The 21,969-nt window shown below is 53.9% G+C and overlaps 3 protein-coding genes and 1 non-coding gene across 38 annotated transcripts in view; all 4 read right to left on the reverse strand.

Moving 5' to 3' along the window:
• Nucleotides 1-180: 180 nt before the first annotated feature.
• Nucleotides 181-5,501, reverse strand: AQP10 (aquaporin 10). Of its 2 annotated transcripts, XM_032591681.1 has the most exons (7): nucleotides 3,043-5,501; nucleotides 2,516-2,669; nucleotides 2,050-2,176; nucleotides 1,379-1,516; nucleotides 1,162-1,280; nucleotides 716-912; nucleotides 181-550 (listed from the first exon to the last, which is right to left on the reverse strand). In XM_032591681.1, exons 1-7 carry the CDS (start codon nucleotides 3,108-3,110, stop codon nucleotides 295-297), a joined length of 1,059 nt encoding a protein of 352 aa, XP_032447572.1. In that variant the 5' UTR covers nucleotides 3,111-5,501; the 3' UTR covers nucleotides 181-294. The 2 variants fall into 2 exon arrangements, with proteins under 2 accessions (XP_032447572.1, XP_032447571.1); XM_032591680.1 differs by lacking the exon at nucleotides 3,043-5,501 and having other exon boundaries at nucleotides 2,050-3,007.
• A 1,090-nt stretch (nucleotides 5,502-6,591) lies between these two features.
• HAX1 (HCLS1 associated protein X-1) lies at nucleotides 6,592-9,188 on the reverse strand. 4 transcript variants are annotated; one of them, XM_030302898.1, is made up of 7 exons: nucleotides 9,046-9,188; nucleotides 8,323-8,585; nucleotides 7,955-8,148; nucleotides 7,427-7,490; nucleotides 7,208-7,314; nucleotides 6,989-7,079; nucleotides 6,592-6,866 (listed from the first exon to the last, which is right to left on the reverse strand). In XM_030302898.1, exons 1-7 carry the CDS (start codon nucleotides 9,096-9,098, stop codon nucleotides 6,751-6,753), a joined length of 888 nt encoding a protein of 295 aa, XP_030158758.1. In that variant the 5' UTR covers nucleotides 9,099-9,188; the 3' UTR covers nucleotides 6,592-6,750. The 4 variants fall into 4 exon arrangements, with proteins under 4 accessions (XP_030158758.1, XP_030158759.1, XP_030158761.1 ...); XM_030302899.1 differs by having other exon boundaries at nucleotides 7,439-7,490; nucleotides 9,046-9,187; XM_030302901.1 differs by having other exon boundaries at nucleotides 6,592-6,836; nucleotides 7,439-7,490; nucleotides 9,046-9,186.
• Nucleotides 9,189-10,067: 879 nt separating this feature from the next.
• UBAP2L (ubiquitin associated protein 2 like) overlaps nucleotides 10,068-21,969 on the reverse strand; it is a 40,227-nt gene continuing 28,325 nt past the window's right edge. For 4 of the 31 annotated variants that reach the window (XM_030301947.1, XM_030301948.1, XM_030301943.1 and 1 more), the window contains 9 exons: nucleotides 21,061-21,256; nucleotides 20,892-20,980; nucleotides 19,883-19,936; nucleotides 19,215-19,296; nucleotides 18,266-18,483; nucleotides 17,707-17,812; nucleotides 13,068-13,135; nucleotides 12,142-12,339; nucleotides 11,134-11,736 (listed from right to left, as the gene is read on the reverse strand). In XM_030301947.1, coding sequence (XP_030157807.1) covers nucleotides 11,290-11,736; nucleotides 12,142-12,339; nucleotides 13,068-13,135; nucleotides 17,707-17,812; nucleotides 18,266-18,483; nucleotides 19,215-19,296; nucleotides 19,883-19,936; nucleotides 20,892-20,980; nucleotides 21,061-21,256 — 1,458 coding nt within the window. In that variant the 3' untranslated portion in view covers nucleotides 11,134-11,289. Of the gene's footprint in view, nucleotides 10,188-10,214; nucleotides 10,852-10,974; nucleotides 11,088-11,133; nucleotides 11,737-12,141; nucleotides 12,340-13,067; nucleotides 13,136-15,961; nucleotides 16,361-17,706; nucleotides 17,813-18,265; nucleotides 18,484-19,214; nucleotides 19,297-19,882; nucleotides 19,937-20,891; nucleotides 20,981-21,060; nucleotides 21,257-21,969 lie in introns of those variants that run through there. The other 27 variants (XM_030301966.1, XM_030301965.1, XM_030301964.1 and 24 more) reach the window with 13 other exon arrangements.
• Nucleotides 19,359-19,494, reverse strand: LOC115505751. The gene has a single exon (XR_003966118.1). It is a non-coding gene; the product is annotated as a small nucleolar RNA SNORA58 (small nucleolar RNA).

Genomic DNA, 21,969 nt, shown 5'->3' on the forward strand with positions numbered 1-21,969 from the left:
CCACCGTCCCGGATCTGCGGCCCCTCTTCGGTGTCCACAAGCGAGGCGAGGGCTCCGTGTCGGGATCAGAGCTCACGCTGCGGCAACAGGGCAGAGGCAGGAGTTTCCAGGCCTCAGGCTGTATGTTGGGCAAACTCTAGATCCTGAGCCGGCTCTGACTTCTCCTCGGGGTGGTGGAGAGCCACCAGCAGCTGGTACGTGGCTGTGCCAAGAGTCGCCCCCACCAGAGGGGCCACCACAGGCACCCACCACCAGCCGTTACCAGCACTGCAAGAGAGGGACGTAAGGAAGGCTTCAGGGGGAGTCCTCTAGCCTCTCCCTGAAGGACCAGGGGCGGTAACAAGAGAACCTCCCTAAAGCAGCCCCAGGGGGGATGGACGCCGCTGGGAAGACCAAGTCTTGGCAACAAATCACAGCGGTTAGAGAGGAGACCCCAGGAGAGCTTGGTCCAGCCTCTTGCCTCAGGGAATTCTCCGAATATACCCATCTTGTGATGCGGTCACAATGCCAAAAGGTAACAGGACAGACGTGCCTGAGAACACAGCCTCTACTGTTTCCGGAGAAAGGGTGGAGGAGAGAAGAAGGGGTGAGGGAGAAAAGGAGAAGCAGGACTTAGATGAGGGGCATTGTCCTGAGTCCGCGAGGACTAGGGAAGAGGAGAGAGCTGGGGACCCGGACTCAGAGGTATCAGGGGAGGGGCGAGGCTGTCTCTCACCTGAAGACTTCAGGGCCCCGGCCAGCCACGTAGGTGAAAAGCCGTGGGCCCAGGTCCCGGGCAGGGTTGAGTGGGAACCCACAGTTGGCACCCGGGGCTAGCCCGACGGCCACAGGCTCCAGACCGGCAGGCACTCCCTTGTTCCGCGTGCCCAGGATGGCCAGGATCCCCACAATCAGGACCCCCGTGCCCAGCACCTTGGCGTCCACAGAGGCAGAGGGGCCCCCAAAAGCTGTCAGATGACCCAGCTGCCCCTTCTCTCCCAAGAACCCTAGGCCACCAGCTCACGTCCTCTGACTTTGTCCAACGCAGGCAACTGGGGTGGGGGTGCTACAAAGACAGACTCAACCCCATATCCCACCCAGAGCCCGAACAACAAGGAGTCTGGGAGCCCAGGGGACAAGGGCAAAGACTGGGGCCTTCCCAGGTCTCCCCCTCACACCTACCTGATCCAGGAAGCCATTGTTCAGGGACAGGTAAGGGGCAGGATAGGTGGCAAAAAGGGAGGCTGTCTCCTTGGGGCCGGTCACCGTCAGGTTCCCGCCTGTATGGTTCTGTAGGGCATCTGCAGGAGGCAGGGGCGGCTCAGGACTTCCATCTTTGTCCATTCAAAACCATTGCAAGGCAGTCCCGGCCACACCCAGACGGCCCCGACCCTGTTACCGTAGTAGACGGCATAGGTGGCCCCAGAAGCACAGAAAGCAGATAGAAGCTGCACCAAGCAGTAAATGGGGAGCCTGGCCCAGGGGAGGCGTCCCAGCAGGCACATGGCCAGGGAGAAGGCTGGGTTCAGGTGGGCCCCTTCGAGGATCGGGAAGAGAAAACCAGCATCCATTAGGTGTGGCCTCCTGGTGCTCACCAGGTCCCGCTGCTGTTGTGTCACAGCTCTCAAGGCAGATGTTACTTGTCCCCACCGGGTGAGCGGCTCAGCTCTGAGACATTCTGCAGCTTGCTGAGCTCACAGAGTAAAGCCCAGGGTCTGCCCGCTCTTTCTACTACGTGTTTGTGTCTTGTGATGGGGCTCAAGGCAGACGCACTGGCCACTGGCCACTGGCCACTGGCACAGCGTGTGTCTGGGGCACGAGAAGGTGAGGCCCCGGGGCAAGATGACACCGAGGCCTTCAGGCGGGGGACACAGGAAGACAGACTTACCCTACAGCCTTGCCACAGCTCCCTGCCTAGGTGAGTGGAGGAGAGAGACACGGAGGGGAGGGGCTGGCCCGGGCCAAGGCATATCTGGGTCCAGGGCACTAGTCAAGCTCAAGGAGACAAGTCCATGAGTCACCGTCACCACACACTCACACATGCACGTGGCCAGACCCCACCCTCCTCACCTGAAACGTTACCACCCACGTAGATGGCTATGGTCACGGCCAGAGAGCCAGCCAGAAACATGGTGAAGAAGTTGCCTTTCGTTTCTCCACTGGTGACAGCCTGGGCTCCAGCCCCCTGGGTGAGCAACTGGTGGGGGGAGGGAAGATGAGGAGCGGAGGACCCGGCATGGGGAGCCTGGAAGCCTGGAGCAAGGCTGGGAAGGGGAGCAGCTGAGAGAGAGAGGGCACCAAAGTAACGAGGGGTCAGCAAGAAAGGGGGAGGAGCAATAGAGGGAAAGGAAAGAGAGGAGCTGTGGGGGAGGAGTGAAGACTGGGAAGGGAGAGATGGACGGGGGCTGGCACCGAAGGGACAAGGGCAGGGACAGAAATGATGCACAGTTGAATGAAGTGAGACACCAGGACGAAGAGATAGAGGCAGAAACGTCCGCCCTCCTCCCCTCTTTCCTTCCCCCGTTACCCGGCCTACCATGCGCACAAATACACCCAGAAACTCTGCCAGGCACTGCCGGGCCAGGTGGCTGCGGATCCGGAGCCGGCCCTTGACGTCGGCCAAGAGCCGGCTGTGCAACATGGTGGGGACGCCTGGTCTCTGGCTGCTGCCACACAACCACAACCACCGCCTGCCAGGGAGCGGGGGAATGACAAGGGAAAGACTTTAAAACCGATTAGCGCAGCGCCTGAACAGCAATGTCTGCACACGTGTGTAGGCTAGCGGGCGTAGAGATAGTAGAGATGACAGGAGAATGTCCAAGGGCCGGCTCTTGGACCAGAGCCTGGAGTTTGCCCAGGCTGTGTCTCTTCCATCTGTCATCCCCGTTCCTCCCGGGAGCAGCCCCCTCCTGTGCCGATGGGTCGGAGGAAGTATCCTGTGCCAGCCCTTGGCCTCAGCAACCGGCTCCCGCCGCCCCGCCCGCCCCTGGTGATCTGGAGAGCCTCAGGACTCGCCAAGGCCGCGCAGCTACTTAAGGGAGACGTCTGAATTCAGATCCAGACCTTCTGACTCTCCGTCCCCTGTTGCACAATGTCACTCGTGTGGAACATGAAGCTCTCCCCCCAACCATTTGGATGCTTGCAGAACGCCACGGGCGTCCAGAGAGGCTGGGCCGGAGGCCGGAGACTGCAGAGAGAAAACCCACTCATGCGATGCTTGCGCTTCCCTCGTGCGGAGTCCTCCTCGGTTAGAGTGCCCTAGCTCTGCCTTGGCTCTGGAGGAGCGCTTCACGCTCGCACCGAGCCCCACCTCCCTTTCTCTGGATGCTTGTCACCCCCAGATTCCGCCTAACACACAGCAACTTCCTGGTTCTTATTGCAAGCCTCCAGTTAGGTTCATTCAACTAGGAGTCAAATTCTAGACGCTGGAGAAGCGGCGGTAAGCAAATACATTGCCCGCTCTTCTAGAGCTTATGTGCCGGTAGGTGGAAACACATACGTTTACAAAATCCCGTATAGAGTTCACGAGGTTCTCGAGCACTGGGCCACGGGCTCTGGCACGGTCCTGGGCACGTCTGTTCACGATACTCCTTCACTAGGTTTCGTGGGTAAAATGCTCTACCCGGATGCCCTGTTTGGGACCAATGCACCCATTTCCCAGCTGCTGGGAATATCAGATGCTGATTGCACACAGCTGCTTCCCTCACGGCGATGCCTCCCATGGCAGGAGACAGCCTCACCCAAGGTCACACGCCCTCCTGCAGGGCTTGTCGACGACGGTCGATGCAGGATACAAAGACCTGGCCTCTCTGTCTCAATATGCAACGACCCTGAAGGGGCCACTCCAACTTCCAAGTTCCCCACAGGATCGGCCGAAGCCTCTCTTGTAACCTCATTGCGTGTCAGTTTCCCCGTTTGCCTAACCTTGCCTTCCTCACTTCCTTACAGGTGCATCCCGCGAGCACTAGCACTTCCCAGTAAACCTTGTTCACGTAGCTTCTCGTTGGAGTCTTTCTCCAAGGAACCCAATTTAAGCCTGTTGGTTTCAGACGTGGTTCCACAAATTCTAGAACGAATCTGGGTGACTGTTCACAGTCTGCCTGACAAGAACCCACGGTAGTAGGTAGAATACTGATAGTCTCTAGCTTGCTGAGGTGGGACAGTTATTAAAATTGTCAGCAGTGGCCGGCTGCGAGGGGTCACTGGTTGAAAGGATATGCGTTAATGGTCTCTGCAGCAGTTGAAAGCCTGAAGGAAATAGAAACTAAGTCCACAGAACTGATCAAGTCCAGGCAGACTGTGAAACCAGGTGGCCCCACGACAGCCCTTAAGGGAAGCCTAACCTGTATCCAGTGGGCATCAGAGTGGAGGGCCAGCTCCAATGTTAATTGTTGAGAAAGAATTCTCAGCCCCAGGCTTCCTATGCCAAGGCTGGGTATTTTAGGACCCTAACCTTGAGGAGGTTAGGGTAGGATCCCGACATCTGAAATAGGGACATCTGGGTAGATGCAACTGAGAATCTTGAATCTCGATTCCTCTGAACCCTCCCTTATTTAGATTTTTCCTTTGTCTCGAGCGTTCTGAAATAGTGGGTTTATTTTCATCCTTGGTATTTAGCATATGGTGGGTCTTTCAGGTTAGAAGTAAATATTCTTCACTTCTGGGATATTTTCTTGGTCTGTTTCATTGATGGTTTGTACCATCCCAGTTTTATTTTTTTTCCTATTTTCTTTGAAAATAATCTTTTTAAATCGAAGTATAGTTAACATATAACATTACTTTCAGGTGTGCATTGCTGCGTGTTTTCTATATATCTGTTACTTGGTCTACCTTCCTGGAGAGTTTCTCAACTTTGTCGTCAGAATCGTTTTATAGATTTTCATTTCTGCCAACACATTTTTTTTTAACTCCCCAAAGTTTATTCCTTTTCATAGGAGTATGTTCTGGCTGTATGGACGTGATCATCTTATATTTCTAAAGACATTAAAGACGTATCCTTGCTAAATTTTCATCTGTCTGCAGACTGTTTCTCCCAAGTTGCTTCTTCAGTTTGTATGCGTCTCCAGCTTTCAAGCTGTGAGCCATCCACAGATGTCCGCTAGTCTCCAGCTCCGTGTGTTTCTGTGATGCTCTGAAAAGCTGATTAGAAAAATCAATCGCATTCTTACATGTTAGAAGTTAGAGAGGGGAGAAACAAAAGCAGGAGTATATGTTCTACCAAATACAACTACACAATGTTAAGATGCGATATGGGCACAGAGGTACACAAATAGATTAACAGAAAAGATAGACCCAGCACAACGATCTGTGTATAAAATATATTTATAGTATTTGTATATACATATGCATATGTATTTTTCCAACTAGAAAAAAACAAAGTTGGTCCCCTGATTCATAGATTCATAGCAAATAGGAAGATACATTACAGGTGGATTTAAAACCAAAACGCAGGGGCGCATGGTGGCTCAGTCAGTTAAACGTCCGACTCTTGGTTTCGGCTCAGGTCATGACCTCACAGTTCCGTGGAGCTGAGCCCCACATTGGGCTCCTTGCTTTAGCTGTCCCTCTGCCCCTCCCCCACGCACTCTCTTTCCAAATAAGCATTAAAAAACAAACAACACCTAAATGTAAAAAGCAAACCTAGTAAAATCTGTGAAGGAGAAATAAAGGAGAGTGTCCTTTCAACCTTGGGTGGGGAGGTGTCTAAATGACACAAAGAGCACTAAACATAAAGAAAAACACAAACTTTGCTATGGTAAGTCAACTTCTGTTCACCAAAACATATAATAAAAAGACAAAATTTCATCAGTGTATATCTTCTTTGTTCTTGTGATACGTCTCCTTAGAAAAATCCCTTTATCGTGTGTCGTTTTAGTAAAGTTTCGAGGAAACAGAGGTAAACATACAAAATCAGCCCCTCCCAGCCACAGTACTAAAAGAGTTTTTAACGAGAAAAAAAATCTAGTAATGTTTGTGCTAGTTATATTTTCTCCAACATACGTTAAAAAAAAAAAAAAAAAAAAAAAAAAAAAAAAAGAACATAGCCAGTAAAGGAAGAAATATTTGTCAGTGTATTCCCTCAAATTCTCTCATGAACTGCCCCATCCTAGGGAAGCAGCCATCACCCATTTCCACACAGGCTTCCTCTTTTGAGAATTTTTTTTTTTTTTAATTTCTTAAATGTTTTTATTTATTTTTGAGAGAGAGAAAGAGAGAGCCAGCAGGGGAGGGGCCGAGAGAGAGAGAGGGAGACGCAGAATACTAAGCAGGCTCCAGACTCCAAGCTGTCAGCACAGAAACTGACGCAGGGCTCGAACTCACGAACCGCGAGATCCTGACCCGAGCCAAAGTCAGACGCTCAACCGACTGAGCCACCCAGGTGCCCCCTCTTTTGAGAATTTGTGCATTCCCCGATAGAACTCTTCCTGGAGTTGTCTCTATAGTTATCTCTTCCACAAGAATAATCTACCGGGGAACTGACCCTATTTATCAAATCAGGTTTTGGAAGCAGAAAAAAGTTAAAGAAGGCGGCGGCCGTGGGCCAAGATGATCTGGGAACCCCTGGATGGTGCTAGAAAGTGGAACAGCCTGGACAGAACTAAGACCAAAGAATTAGCATAAATAAAGGTTTTATTGGTCACTTTGGGTGAGTCACATACTGACATACCCCCAATTCACTGCTCCGCACACCCCAGGCCGAGGTGGCAGGAGGAGACACGGATGGTGAGCGAAGCGTGGAAGGGATCTGAAGGCCGCTGAGGCTTAACAAGGCTACCGGGGCCGGAACCAGCGTCCTAGGAACAAATCCAGGATGGAATAGGTGTCATCCAGGGCTGGAGGTGCTGGTGATTCTGGATCTAAGGAAGAAAGTGATACACACGGACACACTAGATGAAAGAGGATGAGCAGAGGACAAGGAGAGGAATAATATTAAAGGCTAGAAAAGTAAGGGTTCCCCTTTCCCAAGGAACTAAGAGACAGACCCTTTTGATTCACACTCTTCACTCACCATCTCTAGGGCCGCCGTCTGCTTCTCGATGGGTTACTGTGGTCTCTGTCCGGCCCTCGCTGTCCACCACAGTTCGGCGCTCCTCTACTGTCTACAAGGAGAAGCCCCAACCAGATCTCTAACATCAATAAAGGTGAGCCCACTGGTTTCTTTACCTAGATCGCGCTCTCCATGGCATCCCCTGGCCACAGTTCCTTTTACCCCTCTCTTCCAACTCACCCCATCTGGCTTAGTGATCTTGGTCACAGAGACGCTCTTGAAATAGGATTTGGGCTGGGGCTGCAGAACTGGACCGAGGCCCTCCTGGGAAACTTGGGAATCAAGATCTAGAAGGGCAGAGAGAGGAAACACAAAATCAAGAGTCCAAGGGAAAGAAGGGCTCAAGTGTGGCAACAATAACTTCAGAGGAGAAGAGAGGGCAGGTTAAATGTCCTCTACCTCCACACTCACCGTTGTCTTCTCTGGCTCTAGAATGGGGGGGCATAGACCACAAATCATCAAACTGCAGAAGAAGGCAAAGGAAGTGAAATGCTACCTTTCAACCTGAAATCTGAGAGGTCGTAACCCAAAGGTTCCAAAACTACCTTTCCCTGGGAGAGAGAATCCCACCTAGGACAGCTTTTGGTTTACTCATCTCTTCCTCCTTCTCTCTTCTTCTACCAAGAAAGCTTTCCTGAATGGACGCTTTCTATCCTTCCTGACAATCCTGCCTTGTCCCAGAATTGTAACAGACCAGTGATTTTTTTTTTTTTTTTTAGAGAAAAAGCAGAATCCCCATCCCCTCTCCCTCAACCCCCCCCCCCCCCACCGCTGCCAAAATCCTACAAGAAGCTTAGTATAGAAAACAGATAAACACACTAAGTGGAGAGCCTGGGATCCCACCCCGTTAGATTCTCGCACGGCTGCCAACCCTTGCCCCCCATTAGCTGTCTCCCACAGGCTCTCACTCCGCCCAGAAGCACTCACCAGACCGAATGGCCTCTGGGAGCCCCAGTCCGGCGCTGGTTTGGGGGATTCACTTCTTGCATCACTCTCCAAGCCCCCCCCAAAGATCCTGGGCTGGTGACTATCTGGATACTTAAGCATTGAGTCCCGGAGAGTCTGTCCCTCCTGCCGTCTCTCACCAGGGATCTCTGACTCAGGACCAGGACCAGGAAGTTCTGCAGAAGGTGGCAGATCGGTGCTGGGGGTGGGACAGGACTTGGGCTCTTTGAAACCTCAATATCATCCATCTTGTCACACCCCCTCCCCCCCAACCCCCAGCGAATCTCGGCAGGCTAATGTCACCCTCCAACCCAGCAGGAACCACAGGTTGACCGGGGACAGCCACACACCAGGAGGGCGGGAAGGCAAGGTCCAGGCCCCCATCTCGCTGAAGATGTTGTTAAAATCCTGTATTAGGTCATCAAAGCCGAAGTTCTCGTGGAAACGCATCCCTCCTCCCGGGCTGAAGCTGAAGCCGAAGCCAAATTCCTCCGGGGGCTGCGGACCCTCAAACCTCGAGCTCCCACGGCCCCACGCGGCTCCTTCTTCTTCCTCTTCTTCGTCATCCTCATCTTCATCTCGAGTCATCCCTCCAAAAAAGGGGTCTCTGTGGCTGGGAGTGAAGGCAGATCGACCAGCAACATTTTAGTACTTTAAGTCATAAAGTCAGCTCGTGGGCGGCAGAGCGGGACGCGAATGGGGTGTGCAGAACGGAGGCGAGGGTTGGAGGGCTGGCCCTGGGTTTTTGTTCGCTTCGTGGGTGTGGATGTGTTTTCTACGGGAGGCCGTCGGCTTTTTGCTTTGTTTTCGTTTCTATCAACGCCAGTCCTCACCCGGCGGCCCCCCGCAGTGACCCAGGGCCCTGCTCACCTGCCCACTGTCCCCCCGCCCGGGCCCCTGTTGCATCACCCCAGACCGCGGTTCTCCCCGCCCCCGGCGGCCGCCCAGCGCGGCGCCCTCAGTCCGGCCCGTAGCGGGTGACGGAGGGCGGAGGAGTGCGGTTTCCCCTGGGCGTTAGGGCTCAAGCTCCCCTCAGAAGACCCCACCCTCGTCCGATCCCGACCCACTCTAACCTCCGAGGTGGAGAAAGGCCGAAAAAGCCCCGAAAGAGATCAAAGAGGCTCATCCCCGAGTAGGGACTCGAACCCGCGGACCCCACCGAGGCCCATTCGCACCCGGCAGCAGTCTGGGCCCCGCGACCGGAAACTGAGCGAGGCGTCGGGCCACTTGCCGGAAAGCAGGGCTGCGAACGAGCACACTGTCGCAAAACGGCCGTCAGCGCGGCGCGGGCGGGGCGGACAGCGCGACTCGGTCCGGGCGGCGGGCGAGCGGGCGAGCGGGCGAGCGTCCCGAAATCGCGTCTCCCGAAGCTCGCCCGCCTCACGCGCCGCCTCCCCCCGCGCCGCCACCGGATGGCCTGGGCGCTTCGACGGCGTGAGGCTGCGTGGGGCCGGCCGCCGCCGCCAGGGGGCAACCGCCGCCCGCGCTTCTGGTCTGAATTCCCCGGTCGGTCTCGGTCGGGGACGCACGGACCTAGCGCTCTCCCGCTAAAGTGGTGTCGTTAAGCGGAGTCCTGAGCCCACCGGGCAGGCTCTGCGACCAGCAGGGCAAAGGCTCGGTGAGAGGGCGAGGGGAACCCAGGGAAGGCTTGCGGGGGGGGGGGGAGGAGTTTGGAGCCGTTAAGTACCCCCTCTCCTGTCTCTGAATTTTCCAGCCTGCCCTTCCCTGCACCCCCGCCCCCCACCGGGCCCCGGCCTTGGTCTCCAGACCCCTCCCGTACAGAGAACTGCCGAGAACTGCTACGCAGACCTCCAGGTTCCCAATCTGACAGCTGCAGGTCACCCTGCCTTCTCTGCAGCTCATTTGCCCGGACCCATCTGCATTACACTTGGGTTCTTCAAAGCCGTTTTTTCCAGCTCCTTCTTAATCCTCTCCCTTTCCACCCAGTATCTGCTCCCACTCCCTCCACAGCCCGAAATCTGCTGCAGATGAGCAGCTTCCGGAGGAGATGCGAATTTGGGTGGTTCTTTCTAGGCTGTGAAGTTCTTGGGGGAGGAGGGCAGGGAATTCCCTTAGAGCAAAATACTAGCAGCACTTTTAAGGGCAAAGAGCTCTTTTTATTCCATGGCCTTCGGGGAGCCTGGAGCCCGCTAGAGGCCCGGCTGGTGTGTGACGCTCATTCACCAAGCTGGTCACTGACGAGACTGAGGAAGTCCTAGACGGAGCAAGAATGGGCAGAGGCTGAAGGTAGAGGTTTTCTTTTTATATATACAAGACACATTAATCCATTAAATTTGAGGACACAGTACAAAAAAAAAAAAAAAAAACACTTCAACTAATTCATCTGACAATGCTGTTCATATTCATGACGCCATTTTTTGTTGTTGTCTTGTTTCCTAATAATAAAGGAGGAGACTTAGGGCTGTTGGGCTGATATATATTTGGGGGTCCCCCCTCCCCACCTCATCCATACACCACCAGGGTGAACAGGAGGAGAAGGAAGGCAGGGCCCACAGCAAAGTTTCATTAATCTTGAATGCAAGGGGGGAGGAAGAGAGGAAAGGGGGGAGGGAAAGGAGAAAATACAAATCCTATAATACATACAACAGAGTGGGGGGTGGGATGGGAATGGACAGACATGAAGCTGAGGCATGGGGTGGGCTGCTGGGGGTGGGGGGGCAGCAGAACCCCCCCCCCACATTCCTTTCTTTGATGCCGTTTCCGTAGTTGCCAGGCTGAGAAGCCCTCTCAGAAGATGGGACCAGGAGAAGAGGCTCAGGGCCTCAGTTGGCCCCCCAGCTGTAGCTGTTGTAGGCAGACTTGTTGGTCTGGGGCTTCTGCGGGATGGAGCTGGTCTGGCTACGTTGCCCGCTGCCCGTCTGCAGGGAATGGGACGATGAGGAGGAGGAGAAAGGTGTCTAGTTAGTGGGACAGATCTGTGACATCTTCACATGCAGATCTGGAAACTCTTGCTCTCCCCTTGCTTAGAGAAACTGCTCTGAAGTTTACTTCCAAACCACAGAACATTTAATTTCTATAGCTGCTAGGGTGCCTCGGACAGGGAAGAAAGCATTTCCGGCCTTTAAACAGGGGAACGATGACAAGACGGCAGGACCTTTTAGAGACAAGACTGTGAATGAGTTCTACCCACTTTCCACCCCACCTTCTCCCCTACCCCCACTGCTCTGAGAAAAGGCTACTCTCTCTAGAGAGTTATGGCCTCTTGGAGATGAGTGACCACAAGATGATTTCGTTTTCGTTGATCCCACGAATACCTCAACTGGGAAGGCTGTCTCTGACAGCAAGGCAGCCCTTACTTATCCCAGCTCCCCAGCTCCCTGGGACGCAGGAGAGGTCACCTGTACCAGCCCATGCCCCCCCGCTCCCCCCGTTGCACAGCGGAGAGCCCATTTCAGCCAAAAGGCAGGAGAGACAGTCTGAGGCCCCAGGCTCCAGACGCTGCCCCAAGAATCCGTTCCGTTCCAGTAACCAAGTGTTTCCAGAGTCGCGGAAGGGCAGAAAGAAAAAGAGGGCACTGGGGAGGGGAGGGCAAGAGAGGAACAGGAGGCCAGAGAGCTCAGCAAGGTGTCTGTGTCTGTGTGTCCTGATCTGTGACGGTGCAGCTTTTTGTCTTCGAGTTCCCTGAGGCTGTGGAGGTGAAGTGGGGGCCGGGAAGGAGTGGGTTCAAGCACATCATCATTCAGTTTCATTACCTGCTCCTCCTGCTGGCGCGGGCAACACAGAATCATCTGCAAATATGGTAGCTGAGGCAGAACCAGGATATATGGAAAATAAAGGGACAAACTTTGACAATAGAACTCCACCATTAGAAGGGAAAGCTACAATGTTGGGAAGGGGGGAGGCCGGGAGAGGTCAGAGGGTAGGTGTGACCCAGGTCTGATGGGATGAGGGCAGCTGTGCTACAGGAGGTAGAGGAGAAAGGCACCGAAGGAACCGGGCGAAGAAGGTTTCAGCCCGGCCCCTTCTCTGACCGCTCCTCTGCCGGCAGCTTGTGTCGTGTGCGCTTGTGTCTGTCTGTGCTGTGTGCCCATGGCTGGCGCTGGGAGGGGTGGGTGAAGGTGGTGGTGAGGAAGGGTAAGAGAAGGAAAGGGGGGAGTTTCAGGGGACAGGAAGGAAGAGGAAGGGAAAGGAGAGGGGAGAGCTATTACCTGGCCGTCCTGCTGCAGGTGGTGGTGGAGGATCTGGGAGTGCGGCTGCTGATGGGGGGTCAGAATGTGCATGAAAGGGGCAGGTGGGTAGGCAGCAGCTGTGGCTGGATTGATGGGCCCCCCACTTCCTAGGGCTGAAGGCAAGTTGAAGGAGGCAGCAGGAGTGCCGGAATGAAAACCTTGTTTCTCGAAGGACTGCTGTCCAGGGGGCGGGGAGAGACAGCAAAAGGGGTCAGCAAACCGAGCCCTGGACTCTCTGAGCCCAAGCCCTCCGCCCACCGAGAGCAGCACGCAGCAAAGGAGGCGCACCGCACCTGCACCAGGTGCCCGGGTCTGCCTCCGCTGTGCTCTTTGGGAGCCGTGTGATCCTGACAAAAGTACTCCCTCTCTGCCTCCGTCCTCTCCTACGTGAAGCAGGGGTGCCGTGGACTCCCTAGCCGTGGGGACCACACGACAGGACGGGCGTGAGGCTGCCCTGTGACTCTACGGTCGCAGACCATCTGCAGCTGCTCCCCCACTGCCACCCAGGAGCTCGGCCACGAAGCGCTCCGCCAGGACTCCTGATACTTCACGGTCGCTCCCACTGTGTCTTTACAAAGACTGGATCGCACCAGCTTCCCTTCAGTCCGTACTCGTCATCTTGGAAAGTTACAAGAAGGCTGGCGGTGGGCAAAGTCAGGACAGCTGCACAGTAAATCCCGCATCACAGCGACCGGCCACACCTCCCCTTCCTGAACACTTCTCTTGCTTGTTCTCAGAGGGCTAACTCCAAACGTCTAGAAATTGAAATCTAGAGACCACTCATTTTCTGGGATGGGCTTCCTGACATCTCTCAGGTTGTTCTTGTTCACTGAGCTTCTGTCACTGCAACGCCACCTCCTCTGCGTCCGTCATCTTTCCACCTGTACCTCGAGCAAGGCACCTACCTGGGTCTTGGAGTACACAGAACCCGAGATATCTGGCACGCCCGTGTTACTGGAGGTGACTGACACACCTGGGGGAGGAGGAAACAGGAGTTAGCTCAGCTGGCTGCCTGGCCCCCCTCTCGGGGGGAGACGGTGTGCGCAGCCTCTAGCTAGAGCACTGCAGGGGGTCCTGCTGTGTTCCCAGCTCAGGTCAGTCCTGAGAGATGAGGGTTCACGCCCCAAGTCTGCCCTTTCCAGGTGTGTACTGAGTATGTATGTGAGGGGAGCTGCTTTTTGTGGGGCAAGGCTACAGGCAAGCCTCACCAGCATATACCTTTCAAGACGCTTTTGTGCCAAAGCCCAAAAGAAACGTATTAAATGTTTAACATCCGTTTCAAATCAACGCACCCACACTCCACTCAGTCCTGCTCCTGAAGACAGGTGGTCTGGGATCTTTCTGTTCACAAAGAGACACTTTTGGGCTCAGGACTGCATGCTTTCGCAGCCTAAGGTAAGCACCCAAGGAGCATTCCAGTCCAACCCCAAGAGCACGGCCCGTTGTCAGTCTTGGCTCACCTGGCCCCGCGTCTCCAATTCTGGCGCTTCTAGGCCACGTACTTAGGATTTAAAGAGCCCACACAAAGGTGCGTTTCCAGCTAAGTAACTGAGGCCCAAGCACGGGGAGGTGGGGAGGGTAAGGGAGGGAGAGGAGTATGTTGTCTCCTCCAGTCCAGGTGGAACACAAAATCCGCCGTCCTCCTGCTTTACACCCTGAGCTTCTCCCGGGGACACAGGCTCTCATCCATACTCCCGATGACTTGTGTGTCCCCCGGGTAAAAACTCCCTGCCGCCAGGGCCACGCCAAGGAAACCAGGACAGCATATTCCTCATCTCGATTTCTAGTCCTTAAACTGAAATACACACTGTACCCTGGGGTATGGGGCAACGGATCGAGAAAAAGCCATCAGATAAAATAATCCGGCGTCTTACTAAACAAATTTTCTGCAGAGATTTGAGGAAAAGCAATTCAAAATTAACTCAGAATTTAAAACACACTTAAGATATATTCGATCTCATCGCATGAGATAAAATGAAACCTCAGAAAAACTGCATTTCAGCCTGTGTCCCTGGATCCTTCTCCTGCTGTTCGAGGCCCTCGGATGCAAGAGCTTCTCAGAAGCACCGTGCCAAAGTGGCCAAATCACAAGTCCCCCCACAACTCAAGAGCAATTCCCCCGTCAAAGTCCAGAACCCAGATCCTCCCAAAGCCCGGGACGGAGGCAGCCTCCCAAGGTGGAGTCCACCTTGGACGACCACTTCGGGGTCTTCCCGGTACGTGTGGTGTCTTCACCCGGAAGCCCCGCCCGTAGCACAACCCCAGATCGCTCCAAGAAGGTGCCAGAGAAAAATCGCACAGCTGCAGAAACAGCATGGAAAATACCACCCCTTCTCAAGCAGCAGTTCTCCCCTCAAAGGCCCTGAAGGAGAAGAAGGGATGATACAGGGACTAACGGGGTAGTGCCTTCCCTTCCCTTCTCAAACCCCAGGTGCCCGTGTGCCCGTCACTGGTGGTGGACCCGACTTTAAGGACAGTTCATCGGCTACAGCACCGAGGAGGTTTGTGCGGAGGGCCGACCGTGAGGTGGGACGGACGGGATACAAACGTTTTTGAGGGAAACGAGAGACGATGGTTGATCTTTACCGCCAAGGTTCTAACACCTTGTGGACACCCTGGGCCACCCCGTGCAGGACAGGACAAATGGCTGACTGGCTTCTCGAGCTGGGTGGCAGGGAGCAATTTAGCTCCGGAGCGCCCCTGCCGCACACACCCGGGCTCGGTCTTCCCAGAGGCTGGACCAGCTAAAATCCAGCTTCTAGTCCTGAGGCCGTGGTCCGGGCGTTGGGCGAAAGGACTGGAGACGCGGGACACGAGAGAACACCGCAGCAGCCCTAACAGCCCGAGTGTGAGCACTAGAGGCCCCAGACGTGACCTGTGTGGCTGCCCCACTTCCCCTGCACCTGCGACAAGAAAGCTCCTCAGACTAGAGTTCTCTGGCTTTCCAACAGTCAACGCCCCGCCTATCCCCCCCCCGCCTCCCAAGCAGCTACGAGCACACTGACGGGAGGTGGACAGCAGGGAGGAGAGACGAGAACCAGTGCCTCCGGCATGGCAGCCCCGGAGGGCTGGGGACAAATACAGAGGAAGTGGGGCATCCAGGTGTGCGCTTAACAAAGGGTGATGCTCTCGCCGGACGCGTTAACTCTGTAAACAAAGGGGCGACGGTGTGCCAGCAGCTGGGCCGAGTGGGGAGAGCTCCCGTCGTCGTCACGGAGAAGCGGAACGAAACCTCTCCCGCACATCCTTAGCTACGCCCACAAGTGCAAAGCAACGAGTAGTCCACAACCCCCGAGCGGTCTCAAGGGACTGAGAACAGTGCTGCAGGCCAGCACGGTTGTCACAGCCGGAGTCATCAACTAGCTGCTCACTAAAGACCCAATCAGCTCTCAAGCAGCCATCTGGCCCGGGGCCTTGGAAGCCACTTCCCTAAACCAGCTCCAAACGCCACCTCTTTCTGCCTTTCACCATGACATGACACTCCAAGCTGTTTTTGTCCTTTCCCTCCGCTTCCGTCAGAGGCACAGGAAAGATCTGAGTGAAAAGTGAAGCGCTGTACTAAGCATGGAGAATCAGGGATTTTCTGCAAATAACTTTCTTTACCATTCAATCAAAGGGCTGAAAACTGACGCTGCCTCCCCCTCTCCCACTTGGTAAAATCACCACGCCGAGAAGGTAACAGTTCTCCATCCTTTGGCTACACTGGGGTTTGATTGAGAAGGCCCCCCTCCACCCTTCGTCCACAGCACAACATTGGCTCCTAGTGTCCAGAAAGACATGCACGGAAAGAACGCCAGAGTTAGCTAAAGAAATACCACAGTTTATTGAAGACTACAAATATTTTGTTACAAGGTGAAACTACATCCTTCCAGAAATCAAGAGCAACGGCAGGTGTGTGCATTGATGCTTCGGAGGCGCTGCACCGCTTGGACTCGGAATGGGTAAGACAGGGTCAGACACGTGGGGGAGAGGGAAACGGGGGCAGGGCAAGTTCAAAGCCCAGAAGGTATCCACCAACTCATTTCCCCAAGCCACGCAGGCCATGGCCTCAGCTCGGCAGGCTCTCCTCAGTGGTCTGGTTTCTGAAACAAGACTTCAGTGCAAATTTATACACACACACAAAACACAGCCCCCAGCCTTGGGCCAAATTAGCTCTCTGCCGTCCAGAAATGCTTGTAAGGGGGTGGATATTTTCTTCCTAAAAGGAATCAAATACATAAAAATAAATGAATTTAGAGGTTGATGAGGCACGGGATGACAAGAGCCCTCCGTGGGGTTGGGAACTGGGGCTTCTCAAAAGACTGTTACAGCGGATTTCTGAACTCTTAAGGTAGATAAGAGCCTTGGATTTCCAGAATCAGGTAATGCCATTCTCTTCTATTACCAATCACCTACCTCTTAAAATTCTTGAACCTGGTCCAGCTAAAACCTAAATCTAACGTTCTCAGAATGGGGCCGCGCCAAGTCAGAAAGCTGACAATCGTCCCCACCAAGGATTAGGGTGCACCTCGCCCGGTGAGAGGGGCAGCCACGAGGAGAGGGGCAGCCACGAGGAGCGGGGCATCTCAGGATTTCTCCAGGTTGAATCCGGACTCACTCCAAGTGCTCCAACAGTTCAAAGCTCCATCTGGTTATTAGTTCCCAGACCTACTGCCCTCTGTGCTCAGCTCAGAGTTCCCCGATGATTGAAACCCTCGGGCAATTGACCCACCTGGGGCCCACACAGTGGTGAAGAACACAGATGCAGCCCCCTCCAAACCACCATGACACCACACGTGAGCTCAGAATTTTGAAGAGCCCTCAATCCCAACTCTTTCAACTGCAAAATCCTCCTCCCCACATTCATCTACAAGTCACTGAAAAAAGCCGATGGAACTGTCCTCCACAAGTGGGGTACAGGCCTCACTAGAGGAGCAGGGGACAGACTAGTTATCTTTCAGGTCAGTTCCTACATCTCTGCCCTGCCATCAGATATGCAGACTTTGCCAAGAGACCAGCCATACAAACGAAGGACCCTCTCCCTCTGTTGAGCTCTCGCACCCCACACCTTTCTCTCCATACCCTAGGGCTCCCAGCTAGGGAACGAAAAGGGGCTGTGTGAGAAAAGCAGTGCTACCGAAAGGTTTAAGCCCAACCCGCCGGGGCACACTGGCTAAGAACCCACCCAACGCTGCTGGGCAGTGATTCTCCTTGAGAACTACCGGTACCAGACGTTCTCACGCCTGTCCCCACTGACAGCACAGTAACGTCTTGGGGCCCCTTGTCCTGCGTCCCACCCGAAGTTTAGGCCAGCCAACATATTCTGACAGCCAATGCAGGCCCCGGGGCACTCCCATCGTGAGGGCTGGACACATGTCCTGACACCAAGCACGTCTGCTGGTGCCGCTCGGACACCCATGTCGGTCAAACGTGGACAACCCTACGTACAGATGCTAGCACGCACACCTCACCAACCCTGTTCTCTCAAGCACATCCTCCTCCCCCAAAACTCCTTTAGTCACATCCTGCAGAAACCACGGACAGCTGGGGTCAAGGGGTGCTTACCAGTGTTGTATCCGTGAGACCCATATCCACTTGGCTGTTGGAAAGGGGTGGCTGATGCGTTCACACTGACATTCACACCATGCTGCTTGGAAGAGGTAGGAGCCACCTGGAGAGCAACAGGGCCAGAAGGGAGGTGAGATAGTGACAGAGAACCGTCACCAACCTGCCCCAGGAACTAGGCACTCAGATGGCTATGGTCTTGAGGCAAGCTGACCACAGTCTGCTTAGTAAAATGGGTTCCCTACGGAGCTTTAGAAAATCTCCCAGTGAAGTCAAGAAACGGTAGTTTGAAGGAAGGGCAAGTGCCAAGTGGCAGAAGGGAATGAATGACAGTCTAGGGTCCAAAGCTGGACTGTATCATCTCCCCTCTTTAGAGAACTCTAAGAACAGGTCATCTCTATCCCAGTACCTCCAATTCCAGCCCCCACCTCTCCCAGGACAGAGGGGGAATGGTTTTTCCTCATCCATTATTAAAAAATCATTTAGCCATGAAGGCAGCTAGGATAGGGTCCAGGGGCTGGGCTTCTTCACCAAAAGGAAGCCAAACCCAGGTACTCACAGGGAACACAGCAGGCCCATACTGGAAGGTGCTGGGGAGGCCCGGAACCCCTGTGTAGTATGGCAGGCTGGTGTAACTGTAGCCAGGAGGCAGCGCCGGGTTCAGGAATGTCTGCTGCGTCGTGTGGTGAGTCTGCGTCTGGTTCTGTTGGGGTTGGGCCAAGGTTGTGGCCGGGGCTGGGGAGGAGGCATCCCCGCGGCCGAACTTCGTGAGGTCACCTATGACAGGAGAGAGTAAATATACCTGCTGTCTATTTCACCCCCGACCCCAGCGCACAATTACTTCTCCTGGTTTCACAGGACTCCAGAAGACCCCGATTAAAGACAAAGGTCAATTCTTTGAATTACGTTTTCTCTCCGGCTCCATCTGGCATTGCTGAGCACACACTCCGCACTGTGCTAGTCAAGCCTGATGTCAAATGCCTGGGCAACGATGTGGGAGACAGGTTCCCAGAGTAAAGCATTATTTCAGCCCCACCCTCCCTGCCTTCCCCTGCTTTCCCTCCACAAGGAACACTCCATGCTGCACTCAGCAGACAAGGACAGTTCAAGGAAAATGATACGTCAAAGAGGTCAGGCATAAAAAGAAGGATCACAGCCTAGTGAGGCAACCAGATTGCCGCTGTGAGCAGGGAACAGGAGCAGAGACAAGCGGAGGAAGGCCATTTCAACCCCTGCACTTCCCGGAAAACACTGGAGAATGGCAGAGAAGCCTGTCAGGGGGTCATCTGGAACCACCGGGAGACAACAAAGTAGGACGAGAAGAAAATGTCCGTCTTCAGTAGCATCCCAAATCTACCAACCCGGATTCATCACATCTGTTCCAGACCTTCCGCCAAAGGTCTTCATTAAAGTGAGAACTGGGTCCCTGCTCGCCATTAACCAGGTTTTTGCCACCAGTCCCAGCACACACTCCTGTCATCTGCACCGCCCCCCCCCCCCAGCCGTACCAGAGTAGGGGTTGCTGGCCAGGCTACCGTCCCTCCCCGTCAGCGGTGTGGTGGGCGTGGGAAATGGGATGCTGTAGTAATCCTAGAAGAGACAAAGGGCACAGACTGGATGCCACTCATCTGCTCAGCGCAAGGTGAGAAGCAGAATGTTGGGAGCGCTGCATTTATCCAGCCGGCGAGCGAGCTGGCTGGAGCTGGTAAGAACTCCCCGTGACTCTTGCACACACTGTCCCCCTCGCCCGGCCACGGGCAGAGTCAGGCGAGGTCTACGGGTGTGCCCACCGGGAAACAGGTCGGGACCATCGGAACAATAATGCTCTCAAACCATTAGGTGTCGTCCCCAACAGTCCACTGCTACCAAAAAATAGATTCTCTTTCTGTAATTCAAAGTGTCTGACGTATCAGAAAAAGCATCCAGAGAGCTCTAAGGTATTCTGAGCTATTTTCAAGGTTAAAATTTGTTTACTTTAAAGAGGTCACAACTGATGGAAAAAAAAGCTACCTGAGAGCTGACCCACTCCCCCAGTCCCTGATCTTGAATCAGGGTTTGCAACTGGACGTATAGGTTGGGAAAGAGCTAATGGGGGGGACTTATCAACTGAGCACCTGAAACAACCCCCTCAAGGCTGTAAGGTCGCTCTCTCCTCCTGCCCTAAGCACACACTCACCAAGGGGAATCTCGTCTGAAGCATCTGTAAGTCATCGTAACCATATACTTGCGGCTGGAAGACACAAGCATGTAACAGTGTTCACAGGGATTGGCTACCACAGAAGCCAGCCAAGGTGCCAAGGGACAAAGTCAGTCAACAGAACATCCATCCTCATTCTTAGGAAGAACAGAACATAGGTTACTTCCGGCAGTTCCCTTTAGGAAGAAAGAAGTGAAGTACAGACTGGGTGATTTATGAAAGGTCTCGAAACTTGCCATGAGCCACATACCACCGATCCAACCCAGAGGCAGCGGTGGGGCAACAGGAGCCAGGTAGGAACGGCAGTCAAATACACAGCTTAAGACTCATCTCTTTCAGAAAGGATTCACATCTTACTTGTTTTCTCTAACGTATGGGGACTAAGACGTTATGCTGATTGTTAAAAAATGTGCAAACCATTATTGAACGTTTCCTGTGTATGATGCTCGCTTAGACACTTTCTGAGAGGCCAGAACGGGTGTCTTTTTAAACATTTCAAATAAATAGCCTTTACCTTAATTGGCACCAAATCTAAGAATTTGACAGAAGATACACCGGGACACAAAGCTACCACTTGTCAAACCACCTACTCTCCAGCAGTCCCAGATCAGGTCAGGGAGCTCTGTTCTTCCCAGGTCACAGCCAGCTGAGAACCTCACAGACAGGGACTCAATCCTACCCAAGAAAATAATTCTCTGAGAAACTGAAAGGGATTCCAGGTGGGCACTGTGGCCTTTAGCTTCCGAAGCCTAGAATTTGTTTCACACAGAGAAAATATACAATAGGAGGAGTGGCCTCCGTTTAGTCCTTCCCCTCTAGAAATGACGATTTTTGCCCCAAACTACGAAGATCAAAAACTGGTTTGCTTACATGCGACAACCACTCATTTATTCTCTATTTTAATTACAGTCTTCCACCCGAAGCCGGAGCTGTAAAGAGTAGCCACACCGTCTTCATCTTTTGCAGAAGCTGCTTCAGCCTCACTTACCGGGTAGGCGTGTAACAGCCCTGGAGCCATGATGTACGGATTAGGCAACAACGGCGGGACCCCAGGAGGGAGGTTGGGAGGAGCTTTTCCTAAAAGAGAGATCCCATTTTTACCCAGTCACACGATCACTCCTCTCCTCTATCCCAGAGGAATGCTGTCCACCTTCTACCTGAAGTCGTAGCGACCGAGCTCCGAGTCGAGGCTGTGACGGTGGAGTTGCTGCTGAGGCTGAGGCCTAAGCTGCTGCCGCTGTGGAGACTGGAGGAGACACTGACCACTGGGGGAGGCGCAGAGACCGTGCTGGACGTGGTGGAGAAAGTGCTGGAGGAAGAATGGAGGTTCGCCTCACTGTCCACGCTTGTGTGCTTCAAAAAGGGGGAGCAGTGGATGAGAAGAGGAAATAGCGATCAGCGAGACAGGTCAGGAGAGAGGCACAGCCCCTTCTGCAGGCGAGAGCACATCAGCCTCCCAATTAAAACGGCCGAGGCAGAGACCTGGGTGTCCTCCACCAAAGGAGTTAGAAGAAATCACGAAGTTTGCTCCGGCTGCCTGTTCCCCCAGATGCGGCGTCAGGCAGGGATCTAGTTAACACCACCGACTGCACGCCCTCCCGTCAGAGCACATGCGGACAGACACGCCAGGAACCAATGCTGGCTGGCCAGCGAACAGTTCGGGTCAGGGAAATACAGCCTAGCCTTCTCTCCCACGTTCTCCTTCAGTAGTTCAGCAAGTTCTAATGAACTTAAACCAGAAACAGTATACCTGAGGAAAAAGAGTCTTCTAGGGAAGCCTGAGCACTCCTCTTCCCCCGGGTTTCTGGCAAACTAGACACCTTTGCCCCAAATGGGTCTTCCTCACCGTCTCAGCTTAACCCCACAAATGCTTGTCCTAAATCACCATAGCGAACTTAATTCTCGGATCAAAAGCTTTCCTCTGGCCTTAACTTTCAGAGGATACCCGGACCCTGATTATCTTCAGCAGCCCTGTCCAACATACCCCCCACCACGGAGTGAGAACGGCTGTACAGAGGCCCTCACAGGCTCTATCAGAGCTATGAAGCCCTGCACACCTCAGTGTT

This window comes from Lynx canadensis, chromosome F1 (genome assembly GCF_007474595.2).
Source record: "Lynx canadensis isolate LIC74 chromosome F1, mLynCan4.pri.v2, whole genome shotgun sequence".
NCBI classification, from domain to species: domain Eukaryota; kingdom Metazoa; phylum Chordata; class Mammalia; order Carnivora; family Felidae; genus Lynx; species Lynx canadensis.

Coding starts and splice junctions, on each gene's coding strand:
- AQP10 (XM_032591680.1), bottom strand. CDS start 2,620: ATGTTGCACAGCCGGCTCTTGGCCGACGTCAAGGGCCGGCTCCGGATC. Junction 1,281..1,378: donor CACCTATGCCGTCTACTACG/GTAACAGGGTCG, acceptor TGCCTCCTGCAG/ATGCCCTACAGAACCATACA. Junction 913..1,161: donor ACAATGGCTTCCTGGATCAG/GTAGGTGTGAGG, acceptor GTGGACGCCAAG/GTGCTGGGCACGGGGGTCCT.
- HAX1 (XM_030302898.1), bottom strand. CDS start 9,098: ATGAGCCTCTTTGATCTCTTTCGGGGCTTTTTCGGCCTTTCTCCACCT. Junction 8,149..8,322: donor CTTGCCTTCCCGCCCTCCTG/GTGTGTGGCTGT, acceptor CACCTTCTGCAG/AACTTCCTGGTCCTGGTCCT. Junction 7,491..7,954: donor CCCAGAGGCCATTCGGTCTG/GTGAGTGCTTCT, acceptor CTTCTTCTGCAG/TTTGATGATTTGTGGTCTAT.